Source organism: Anser cygnoides, chromosome 8 (genome assembly GCF_040182565.1).
Source record: "Anser cygnoides isolate HZ-2024a breed goose chromosome 8, Taihu_goose_T2T_genome, whole genome shotgun sequence".
NCBI lineage: Eukaryota > Metazoa > Chordata > Aves > Anseriformes > Anatidae > Anser > Anser cygnoides.
In genome coordinates, this window is record NC_089880.1 from 16,685,807 (window position 1) to 16,698,486 (window position 12,680).

Below are 12,680 nucleotides of genomic sequence, written 5' to 3' on the forward strand. Positions count from 1 at the left end.
AGAGTTACCACTTTCTCTGTTATTCGTTAACTTTTATGCAGTTTCTCACATTATCAAGCATGCTACTGTACATAGTGCCTATGGCTGCCCACATGAGCTTCAAAAATGAAGTTCTTATTCTAGGGTTGATTTATCTCTAAGAGCCTTCACAATTAACAGCCAGCTGTAAAGGAGAAAGGCCAAGCGAATCTTTCCCTGCCTAGAATTAATTTCAGTGCTGTATCAGATCAGAACAGGAAGGATAAAGGATTGAAGGAAAACAAAAGTGAACTTTCAAACCCTGGAGAAGTTGAATCTGTCACAGAAACTAAACACATACAGACAGGAATGATGCACACTGCCTTAGGATCAGACTTTTTTCCTCCCCTTGACTAAGTGCATCACCTAGCTTTACCAAATAAATAAGCATGATGTACGAGCAGAACTACGGATAGAGTAAATCTTTGCAATAAAAGCACTCCATTACTTTCACACCAAAGCAGTGATAAGAACGTGTATTATGATTTATGGTTATAGTGTCGTATAACTCACAGTCCGCAGTAAAAGACAAGCTTTACATGCATGTGACTGCGTGAAAACACCACACCCTGCTATCGTGGAGCGCACCCCCTAGCCACAGAATTATGCTTCAGAACCAGCGCTTTCCTTTTTGCAGTGCCTTCTAAGCCACACAGCACTGCTGGCACATTTTTTGAGGCTAACCAATTTCTTGCTAACTCCCCAAAATAACAGCTGAAGAAGATGAGAATTGACCACCCCATTCACTAAAGATTAAGTTTGATGATTTCAATAGCACTGTCATTAGCCTTTTAGCTTGCTGTACATTTTAAAAGAAATCCTACGAACATACTTACACCACAATTCAAACAAAGCTTTCCACCTCCATAAGCTCAGCAGCAATGATAAGGTCTCTAGAACACTATTTTTTTATTTATTTTTTTTAACAGTTGGAAGCACAGCGATACGCAGTCCTTGACTGATGAGTATGCTGAAAGAAAACCCTTCTATAGCTACAGCCACACCAGGAAAAAAAAAAAAAACACACACACTCAGCGGTTTTCTGCCCAATAGGTGATCCCAGTTTAGCTGGCGACAGTGACTGAACTGCACCCTCCAGACCGCGCAGATTTAGCGCAGCGCTGTGCTCACCCAGAGGAAAACACTCCTGCCAGAGCTTCCAGGTTCCTTCCTGACAGCTGCGGTGGCATCAGGCGCTGTCAACATCAAAACCTGCAGACACGAGGGGAACCTTTAAATGGCGTTAACAACCAGGAGTACAGGGCCCATCTATTACCTCCAGGCTACATTTCTTAGAGGACCCCGGGGGCTCTACCTCCCGCTCCCTCCCACTGCAGCTGCCCCAGACTTCGGACGCCCCTCGGGGTCGAGGGGGAGCAGCTCCGTCGCCAGCAGGGTGTCGAGGCTGGGCTCATGCAGGGAGCTGCCGCACCACCCCAAACTGCGGTGCTTTAGAAGCCAGCACAGATCTGCTCCCATATCCACTGGGCAGCCACTGTGGTTTGGTTTTTAAACTTCGTCAGCAGCAAACACAAAAGCCTGCACACCCGCTTCTTGGATTACCAGTCTGCTTTGGTTACAGTGCCACAGCATCCAAGCTGCTTCTTGAAGAAACATCGTGCAGCCCCAAGCCAACAGGTGAGCACACCTCAGTCAGGTGTGCTGCTCTCCCCGAGCCACTGGGCTCACACCAAGCCAGCCACTTTGTTATCCTCCTCTTCTGCATGCAACATACCTACTATCCACCACATTTACCAATATAAAGGGCAGCAAGCAGCAGTTTTCCAACGTGTATAGATTGTGGGAGAAGTTTTGAGAATATCAGGTCAAGAAAGATGCTTGTTTTTCTAATTTTTCCAGGGATATATTCACTAGCCACAAAAAGTTCTCATCCGCTTGTGGTCTCACCAGATCACAAATAACAGTGATCTCATTTTATTAGTAAGAACAAAAGATGGCTTCCTCTACCTGGCTATTAATGAACTGAAAATAAACACAAAATTAGAGAGACAAAAGGAAAGACTCCAGGAATCGTACACATGACTGACTTAACACCTCCAATAAATATACAGAAACAAAGCTGCTAGGTGAGCGTGCAGCTTTCCTCTAAAGCTGGGTGACAGCTAACAACAACTTGCATCTCTCTCAAATAAAACTCTGTATTTTACGAATAGTATGACAGGAGCAATACTTACACAGTTTAAAGCCAGTAACCATCCCAAATAGTTTAATTTTATCCCTGAGAGGTGAAGAGTAAAGAATGGATTAGGTTTTTAATTAGTTAGCAGAACACTGCTGCTAGCTCCCAGCTGTTTGCAAGCCAATTCCATGATCCAGAAGGGGGGGAAGGCAGACAGGGATAATTCCTAAAATACTTCTCCACTGCAACAAGTCCAAACAGCTCCATAATACTGAACTCTGCTCATTCCTCAGAAAATTAAGAATTTAAGGTCAGCTTCAGAGGCCAGTTATTTTCACCAACAAACAGAACCCAGTTTAGGCTCAGCAACATCCCTTCTCCAATCTCCTTCCTCTCTGTTTGCATCATTACCAAACTGCTGTTCCCGTCAGTAAAAATAATTATAGGGTATTTAAGTATTACTCTGATATTTTCTTCATGCATGTCCTTTAAATTGGTGCTTCACTAAGAACAGATCCAGCACTGCTTTTAAGAAAAAGACAACTGAACCGTTGCAGGCTCATGCCTCATTGTTGAGGCTCCCTTTTCCCCACAACATTTTTTGCTTCGTGTTCTTATTATTCAGCAAGATAAAGAGAAAATTTAAAGGAAGTAAAAGAAATTCACATACCTCGACATCTATGACACATTTTAAACTGACAGCTGTGCTACAGGTGCCAATTGTATTTCTAGTTCCTGATAAAACAGCCCTGAAGATGCCAGCATTCTGCTCTTGTCACCCAAGATGCCCAAGTGAGTTTTTCCACTCAACATATTACCATACATCAATCCTAAAACACACAGCGTCATTGATAAAGGCAGCCCCATGCAATTCATTTCACTGGTGCTTGTGTGCTGCTCAAACTGTAAGACATGCCAGGCAGTGCTTTTCTTGGCAGCTGCAGCAGTGCTGGTGTTTCAAAGCTGCAACGCCAAAGGTCATAATTGTAGCCACCGAAGAAGTTAAAAACCTCCTCCAAGGCAAAATCCATGTCCCATTGTTATTATGAGGCTGAATGAGGCATTTATTAAACATGATAAACCATAACTCACAGAGCCAATAACCTCTAAAGAAGTTCTAAGTTTATTTAAATCTCATCACTGAGGCGTGACAGAGCCACAAAGCTTGCTACCTGAAAGCACGGATAATGCTAACGTCTGTCCAGTGAAAATTCCTCCCATCTCCAAACAACTGGCACTGCTAATCCTTCAAATCATGATATTTTTAAACGTTAAAGGTACCGCTTATCGATACCTGCTACTCTCAAAGCGAGTGCCTCTGTCTTAGCTGACAATCTGAACGCCAGCTCTGAGCTTGACACAATGTAGAAAAATGTCAAATTATCTCATTACAAAAGTTTCTAATGAAAACATAGATGAATACAAATGAGCATACCTCTTCAGGGAACTCCTGTAACAAATCAAGTCTTTGTCACTGAATGAGTGACATATTTGATTAAAGAATTTTCCCCATGCAAAAATGATTTCACTCGCACACCAATCACGTTTTTTTCATATGCAAGCGATTTCCTTTAATCCTTAAAAGCCTGCGTGCAATGCATAGTTATTGCACAGACGGAGTTATAGCCACTTCCAAGCAGGACTGGATTATGGTTTATCCGCCTGGAAATCATCTTTCTCCATTAGTTATGGTCTGGATTTCTAGGCAGTTAGGCACTTGATCTGGTTATTTTCCATAGCAGAGGGTCTGAAAAGCAAACAGCTTAACTAAAATCCCCCAAAGAAGAATACTGCTTAGAGCATTTGTTTCATGCACGCAGTATGCTGCGGGATGGGGCCACGGGAGGCAAATGACTCCGAAGGGCCAGCTAACGCAGAGCGTGAAGTTGGCAAGGAACAGGTGCCACATTTGTTCTGCAAGCAGCGGATGGAGACGCGTCCACGGCGCCTTCCTCCCACTGCCACCCGCTGGCATTCCCAGGGGAGCTGCCGGGCGCTCCTCACGCCGGTCCGTCAGCGGCCGTGCCCGGTGGGCGATGCGCTCCGGCTCTGGGAGAGACAAAAGACTGGCGGAGAGGACACACGCGGCGCAACGAAGCGCACCCCATCTTTGAGCAGCGACGATTCATAAACTAACGGCAAAGGCTCATGACTCCGCTAATCGGCTCCCTCTCGCCCAAGAAGGCGTCGGGCAGTGCCCCCCTCAGGGCTGGAGTCACAGCACCCCAGCCTCGTCAGGGGGGGCGGCCGCGGCCCCAGTCACCCCCCGGGCCCTGGGAGGGCTGGGGGCGGCCGAGGGGGGGGGGGGGGGGGGCTCAGCCCCAGGCTCGTTCCACAGCCCCCGCGGGAACGGCTCTGGTGCCCCCATTTTACCTCAGGAGAGGGCGGTGGGGAAGGAAGAGCCCGACCCCCGATCCCCCCCCCCCCCCCCCCAACTCCCCTCCAAGAGCCCGCCGCGGGACCCCCGGCACGGGTCGCCCCACAGAGAGGACCCAGCCCCGCGGCTGAGGGCTCGGGCACCACTGCCGGCGCCAGACGCCCCTCCGCAGCCCCACTAGGGGGAGAGACCCGGCGGCGGCGGTGGCAGCCCTGGTGGCAGCCCTGGTTGCGGCCCCGGTCCCGGTCCCCGCCCTGCGCTCACCTCCCGCCGCGCTCCCGTCGCCCTCTCTCGCCGGCGGAGCAGCCGCAGCCCCAGAAGCACAATATGGCGAGCAGCAGCCTCCGCAATGGAGCTCGGGAAAGAGAGGGGAGTTACATATTCATGGCTGGGGCTGGGCAGGGGTAGCGCGGATGGGGCTGCCGACACCGAGCCGCGCGGCGCCCGCCTACCCCCACCGAGACGCGGCGGCGGCCGGGAGCCGCTGGTTCCTTCCCCGCGCCTCAGCGGCGGCCGCCCGGCCCCGGCTGCCCGCCAGCGCCGGTCCCGGAGGGCGCCGAGCCCGGCGGGGCGCCCACCGTCCCCGCCCTCCCTTACCTCAGCCCGTAGCCCTCCCGCCCCGCGGCCGTGCGAAGCCCTGGGGGCGAGCCGCGGCCCTCAGCCCCCCACCCCGGACGGGGAGCGGGTCCGGGCTGCCGGCGGCTCGGTGCCCGTGGGGCGCTGCCGCCGCCCCCTCAGGACCTGGGACGGGGGCAGCCGGGCGCCGAGGGAGCTCTCGCTGCTCCCTGGTGAGCTTCACAGCGCCCACGAAGTGCTCCTCGGGGCCCGGACCCGCTCTGCGGCAGCGAGGCGAGAACAGGCATTTGTCTTCGGGGGTCGGCGTTTCGGCGTCTGGTAAATTAAGGGGACGGCTCTCATGAGCTCGCGGTCTTTCACCGCGCCTCCACCGGTCTCATCGTTAAGCTGCTCGAAGGCAAAAGCAAAGGGTCGCACCTCGTGTAGCGTACCTGAGCCTGGTGAAGGCAAAAAGCGAGCAGAGATCGTCTCGTGAGACATAAACTCATACTTCAGTCTTTAACGATGCTACAAAATAACGTAGAATTGCTCAATATGGGGTATTTCAAACGTTTTAAGTTTTCCTTGAGTTTTACAGTTAGCAGTTGCACAACTGGCATATGAACAGGTAAAGTCCCGGTTTGGATTTTTTCTCTCTTTGCAAAACTTCTTATTTTTAAGAAATTCTGTCACAAACCAGGTTACTCCTGGTGGTTCTAAACAAACGTTTTTACCTAGCAGCTCTTGCTCCCCCACGCTCCTTGTGACCTGCACAGCAGCCTTTATAACTAAAGCCTCACAAGGACTTGCTTGGCAAGGTGGCCAGCAAGAACCTCTCTGTTTTCCAAGTGTGATCGAATCTCTCCACTAAATCTCACAGGCAAGTTGTCTTTGCTCCTGACATGTTTTCGGATTTTTTTTTCTTATTAAGTGAGCTAGGTTGGGCTTTTTAAACGTTAAAATTCAAAAGCTGTATAGAAAGATTTAAAAAAAAAAGAGAGAGATCTTGATCAGTTCTATTTAGAATGAAACTGGTCAGAATCAATAACTGAAGTTTTTCTTATGTTTTAGCTGTTCATCAGCAGTGAAGAAGGGAAGACTTCAGTGAAGCTGCACCAGAAAGCATCATTCATAGAAACTGCCTCCCTCGCTTAGGGTCTTCAGTACTTGGGTGAGTGAAATAGTTCGTATCTTAATGTGCGGCCATTAGTAAAACTGTTCTGAGATGAAAAAAGCCAAATGAATGTTGGAAAAATAAGCTTGGCAAAATTAAAGCACACAGTTTCAAGGAAGGCAGATCTCCAAAGGAAGATGGAGTGTGAGGTATGTTGGAAGCATCTGGTAAAATCCAGGAGTATACAGTGGCACGTAAATTTAAAAAAAAAAAAACTAAGCATTTTTAAAAGCAATTGGCATAAAGAGGGACAAAAAGAAATTCAGCACAGTTAATCAGTTATGTCAGCGGTATCCAGGTCACCATATTTATAAGAATATTTATTTGATTTTGGTTTATATTTGTCGTATTTACCAGTTCATAACAGTACATTGGATCTTCTCTGCAACACAGTGTTGTCAGTACTTTTAAGGATATTAAAAAAAAAAAAAGGCCACTGTATACTTTTCAAGTGCAGGCTGTCAGTCTGCCAAGACATTGACATGAAGAGGTTTCCTGTTCAGAGGAAATACGTGGTGCAGATGCACAGTTCTGCTCCATACCAAATACCCTGCTTAGTGTGGGAGTGGGGAGCCTGCAGAGTCTTGGCAGCACTGAGGGCAGCAGCACCCTGGGTGGTGTGAGCAAGACATTTGGAGGGGATTTTTTCCCCCTCTGTTTAGCAATCGTTAGATCGCATCCAGGTACTGTGTCCAGTTTTGGGGCCACAGTACAAGAAAGGCATGACTAAACTGGAATGCCATTGCAAAAAAATTAAAACAAGAAAGGTTGGACAGAATATGAGAAAGACACAAAAGCAGTGCACAGGCTGCCCTGAGAGGCTCCGCCATCCCCTGCCTTAGGGGTTTTCAGGACCCAACTGGCTCAAGCCCTGAATGGCCCAGTCTGACCCCAGAGCTGAGTTTCTTTGGGCAGGAGGGTGGACGGGGACTTCCTGGGGTCCCCTCCAGCCCACATTATCCCATCTTTCAGTGATTCTGTTCTCACAGTGCAGACAAGGAAGCCTAGGATGTGAACAATATTGTATTTCAAGCCTTGTCTTTGTGATCACTTTTGTTCTTTGCAGCTTTCTCTGTAGTAGGTAGAAAAAACATGCTGCATGATAGCTGAGATAGCTTTCATCAGCTTGTGACTTCCAGTGTTCCTCGTGTAATGGAAACTTTTCTCATGCTCCTTGTAGCAGCAAAATAATAGTAGAGAAAATTACCCCAGTCAACTGAGACATGCTGTTTCCATGTCCTCCTTCCAGGTAAAATATTTATTACCTGTTAAAGTGATTGAAGGTCACCCATTCACTACCTTTTAGAAACTAGTATAAATAGAGAAGAAAATGGAAAATAAAGTACTCCCATTTTCAAAGTCTGGAGGCAGAGAACTGTAAGTAACACATAAAATGTGGAAGAAGGTAGGAAATGTCCACGTTGGTGTGTTACTTTGCTGGTGCATTACACTAGGGAAAAATGAGTGTATAACTAAATGACAATGAGGAAAAAATACACAGGTGGTGGATTGGTAAAATGAGGTAAGGTAGTTGGTGGTGCCCCAGGTAGGCTGAGAGTCTTCTCTGCCCTAGCATTGGTAAAATCAGCCTTTCTCCCTTGCTGGCTGCCCCTGCTAAACAGGGCAAGAGAAATTTCCGACACATTTATCCTTTGTGCTCGTTGCAGATTGTATACAGAGGATCAAATCAGAAAGAAGGGAGGAATGAAGAAGGGGCTCAGGTTCAGCCAGTGTTGGTTCAGTGGAACAGAATCATCATTTTGCTACGATTTAAAATTTAGTTTCATTGCAATAAAAGCAGAGGCAAACAAGTTGTTTGATCTTAGTTAACAATGAAAAATGCTTGATACTATGCATGATAAAAGAGTGACATTAAAGAAGATTGCTCAGCACAGGTTGTGTTGTGACAGACCATGTTCTAGAGAAAGATCAGGATACAAGAAAACTCTGTATACTTGCACATGAAGCTGTGTTCCAGCTTCAACGCTAAATTAAAATACCTAAAGAATAAACATTTACTTGACAATGATATCTTGAACTGACAAACACAACTAGATCCACGTGTGCCAATGATGTGACATTGTCGCAGTGTGGCTTCTCCTCTTGCTAGGGCTGTAAGGATTCAGTGAAAACATCCAGTAGCAATCCAGAGTAAAGACCCTTCACTGGACATAAGAGCATCACAAATGTATGGTAAAGGAAGGAATTATGCCCTCTCGTTAAATAACAATTTGCTTTCATACAGACATTGTGTCCGAAGTAGGGCTCTGTGGCTGTATATGGGTTTAATAGACCCAGAGTAATCAGTGATTGGGGATATCTTTCATAGCAAGACTGAAGTTATGTCACTTTATGCAACATTTGGATGAATATCTTGAAGATAAGTGTAAGGAGTTACTTTGGATATACTTGCTAACAGTGTGGTAGGTTATGCTGAGCAGTACTAAACATCCAGAGCCACAGACTTTATATCTGTTTCAGTAGTGGGTCACGTGTTCTAGACACTTGTGTATGCCTCGAAAATAATTCATTGTGTGACGGAAAAGGTCAGCTCTGCTGTAATCTAGATTAATTTCCATGATTCACAGGAAACATAATACCCCGCTAAAGTATTTCTCAGAACTTTGAAAAGACAGTGACTTTATTTTGAGACTTGTAGACAAAAATACGTGTGAAGGAAAAAAACATGGCACATTATCTACTCACAGAAGTAATATGCATAAATGGGAATTGTAGCAGAATCCATATTACTCAAGGATCAAATTGCACAAATCATGGATTCTATCTGTTTTATTCTTTTGGAAAAAGTTCTGTGTGAGGCACTGCAGGATCTTCACTATTCAGGCCCCACTATTATATAGCTCTTGCTTTCAGAAAAGGTCACTCAAGACCAGTACATGGCCAGCATTTGGGCAATCAGTGGTGACTCAGTGGCAATCAGAGGGAAAGTGATCTCTAAAAACTGTGGTTTGTAAGTCCTGAATAAGCTAGAGGTATCCGAGAAGGGAGGAGTAATACAGTGGATCTTGTTTAGGATGAACCATTTGTCTTCCTCTTCAATGCTTCCTGAATATGTTGAGGCATCTGACCCTAACACATCCTTAATCAACTCAGGACTGCAATGCACTTCTTATGCAGTGTGCAGAATGGCAACAGACTTGGAGCAATCAGGAGCATCAAATTTTTCACCAGCTTTGATGGTGAGTATCAGGCCAAACTATCTAATGCAGATTACTTATAAGAAGGCAAAGATGAGAGTGTAGGGAAAAAAAAATCATCTCAATTCTTAATAGGAAGAAATTACCTCAATTCTTAATGGACAGTGTAGTGTAATAGCTTTGGTACAGGCATGAACCATTCCAGTGTAGGTACAAGGCAAACAATCATGCAACCCTGGAATAACAGTAGTACAGTGGTATCAGTAACTGGTAGTAAGTCAGCAATATTTATTATTTTCCAGCCACTGTTTTCATAACATGATTGAACTGTGTGCTTCTGAAAGTAATCATATCAGCAAAGTAAAATCAGAAGTGACAACTAGCCAAGAACTTCAGGAGCAGTGTCAGAAAGGAAAGATGTTTCCTACTTCATAAAATTAAGTTAAATTAATTAAAATAATTAATTAATTTAAAAAAAAAAAAAAAAGTAGTTCAAAATAGCAAACCTCCAAATTACAGAAATGGCATATAAGCAAGAAAGTTAGTACATGAAATTCAGATTCTTAAATATTTCAAAAGGCAAAATCCCAAACTTGCTTAAACTGAAAAAGATATATTTATAAAATCTGTAGCCTTAGGGCTGGTGCTTGCAAATATACAGTGCTTTCATAATATTCATAATTTGAGCAGACATTTTATGTCTCCTTAGTTTGTGAAATGTCTTTAAGACAGATTAAGGTGGTTGTCTGAAATAACAAAACTGGATAATGAAAAGTATTCTTTGTAAAGACTTGCCTAATCTGGACTTCTGGGGTGGGGTAGCATGTGCTTAATGGCAGGTATTAATTCTGAACTTGATATTTAAGACAGTATGTTAACAGGTGTAGAAATTCAGGGAGACAAAGTAATTATTTAATCATGTAATTAGCTTATTAAAGAAATTTTCTTTTTCTGGGAACTCTATCTAGGCATTTCCTTTATCCCTTAAATATGGTAAGAGAAGATAATTAATTGATTTTATCCGAAACATATTGTTTAGCCACTACAAAGGCAATAAGTGTTTTTTCTGGCATGTGCTGCCAACAAAAATCAAATGTGCTGCCCAAAGTAGTACCTTTCTGACAGTACTTGCAGCCATTCAGGTGCTCTAACAGGTGTGACTTTACTGTTGCTAACACATTGCGTTCTGGTATAGACTCTAACAAGTGAATGGAGCTGCCTGGGATTTTCAGAGTACAGTAAACATTTTGGCTTTGATCCACTAGTGATATCAACTCTGATAGCAGAGTATTCCCCTTGCTCAGCTTATTTCAAGCGGTGAGAGCAATGTGCTGAACACATGTGGTTTTCTTCTACTTCTGGGATGTTGTGCAGGCTGCCCTGTTCCATGTAGCTAAATGGACATTCAAAATCCAGGCTCTGAAAGGTGAAGTGTTAATAGATACCCTTCCATTCCCAGAAATCCCAGGCCAGGAGATAAGGACAAAAAAGTGATAAATTATTACAAGTAACTAAGAGAAGGATGCTGCTCCTCTTGAATGCTAAATCAAATCTTCTGTTAGGAATGCATCTAGAAAAAAAAACAGAAGAATCCCACTCTATTGTAACTATTCTAAGAATTAATTCTAGGCAGGGAGAGTTCTTCACTTTCCCACCAAGCACATTTGTTCCCTTTAGAAGGAAATTACAGAATGTGTGTGGCTGACAAACTACCACTGACCTTCTTCTGTGCCCCTGTAGGCACATGCAATAAAGATTTGTAATCTTTTCTTCTCTTCCTAGGGGACAACGTCCTGCCATTCCACACTGCGTTTCCCACTAGTGTCACAGCCAGGGGCCAGGGCTAGTTTGTGCTAGCACAGTTTTTGCTTGAAAAGACATGAATGAAAGGCAAAATCTGGAAGACAAATTTCAAAGGTGCAAAGTGTGTGTTACCACCCAAAAGTACTTGTGCTACATGAACCATGATAGGGAGGAAGCTGGAAGCCAGAAAGCAGCAGCAATGAGTCAGCTTCTAAGTAAGGGCAGGAGAGAACAGGAGAAAAACACCCCCACAACAGAGAATTTTAGTGGGGATACAGGACTCGGGATTGTTCTACTCCCACTCCTGGATGGAATGATTCAGGCCCGCTTTACTTTCCAATGTGCCAAATTATGAGGTCTGAACTCCACAGCGTGGGTTGGCAGCAAAGAGAAAACACAGGTAGAGTTTGGTGTTTGCAAAGGTGCTCCCCTAAGATATTTAGAGCAAGTCACTAGTAACATATCCAGGAAGTTCTGGAGTGAGCCAGAACTTAGTGGGATTTGGATCTCCAACCATGTTTGTGTTTCATGCTGCCATTAACTTTTTTTTTTTTTTTTTAGGGTTTAACCAACAGACATAATTTCTGTTTCCTAATTCTCTTTGTAGGGGCTTCTGCTTTTAAGCAATTGTTTCAAAATAGTTACGAGTCTTGTAAATTTGCTTTGGATGACTTTTTGAAATGCTTTAGTGAGGCTGTAGGTATTCCTGCAGTCAGCCACCTTTCTCTGCAAAATGGCAGTAAAGAGGACAGAAACCAGACTAAGTGTCAAGTGGTATCTGGTTTTCCTATAAGTCCTTTTTTACTACTTAACTTATCTTTTGCATTATAACAAGTGGATTGAGAGGAAAGATATACTATATATATTTATCTTCTTATTTCCCCAAAATAACTGGAGATTTTCCACATACTTTCAGAAGAATCTAATTATTCTCAGGGCAGAGAGAAATGCAAATCATCTTTGGTTGTAATTGGTTATTCAGCAAACATGTTTGTAATGTCATGTCCTCTGCAGTAAGAAAACATTAACACCTATCATATGTGGTTTCCCATAGGGGAAGTTCTGTACAAACATTTTGAAATAGTTTTTTTTAAATAACTATATATACTTTGCAAAGACAAGGTCAAAGTCCTCTGAAGCTTGGAAGGTGGTAGTGTTTGGGGGAAAAGCTCTACAAACTGAGACTACCTCATAATAAAGATGTCTCTTGCACAGATGAGCTTTTCATTTGCAGTAAAATAAAAAATAAAATTAAAATTGCATTGTGCCCTGGAAAACAAATTTGACGACCATAGCTCTCATCATAGAGCTCTAGGCAATGATTTAGGAGTGCGCCACAAGACTGCATGGTAGTAAGATTGGAAGTGGGGCCACGTTTGTAGACCATTGTAGAATCTAACTGTAGAAGCAAAACCTGCTTCCAAGCTCTCCTTGAGATTTGAAACAGAAGCAGCA

General features: G+C 44.4%; 2 protein-coding genes across 6 annotated transcripts in view; one reads left to right on the top strand and one right to left on the bottom strand.

Annotated features, from left to right (window-relative positions):
• Positions 1–5,411, bottom strand: part of RNF2 (ring finger protein 2) — a 24,590-nt gene extending 19,179 nt beyond the window's left edge. Inside the window, exons 1-2 of one of the 4 annotated variants that reach the window (XM_048059243.2) lie at positions 4,800–4,933; positions 1,150–1,230 (exon numbers count right to left, since the gene is read on the bottom strand). The gene's annotated coding sequence lies outside the window, so the exon portion shown is untranslated. Of the gene's footprint in view, positions 1–1,149; positions 1,231–4,799; positions 4,957–5,132; positions 5,158–5,276 lie in introns of those variants that run through there. The other 3 variants (XM_013177919.3, XM_048059245.2, XM_048059242.2) reach the window with 3 other exon arrangements.
• Positions 4,885–12,680, top strand: part of LOC106034051 (laminin subunit beta-1 variant-like) — a 19,031-nt gene continuing 11,235 nt past the window's right edge. Inside the window, exons 1-3 of one of the 2 annotated variants that reach the window (XM_067001484.1) lie at positions 4,885–5,429; positions 6,162–6,261; positions 7,932–9,288. In XM_067001484.1, the coding sequence (XP_066857585.1) occupies positions 4,885–5,429; positions 6,162–6,198 (582 nt within the window). In that variant the 3' untranslated portion in view covers positions 6,199–6,261; positions 7,932–9,288. Of the gene's footprint in view, positions 5,430–6,161; positions 6,262–7,931; positions 9,289–12,680 lie in introns of those variants that run through there. The other variant, XM_067001483.1, reaches the window with a different exon arrangement.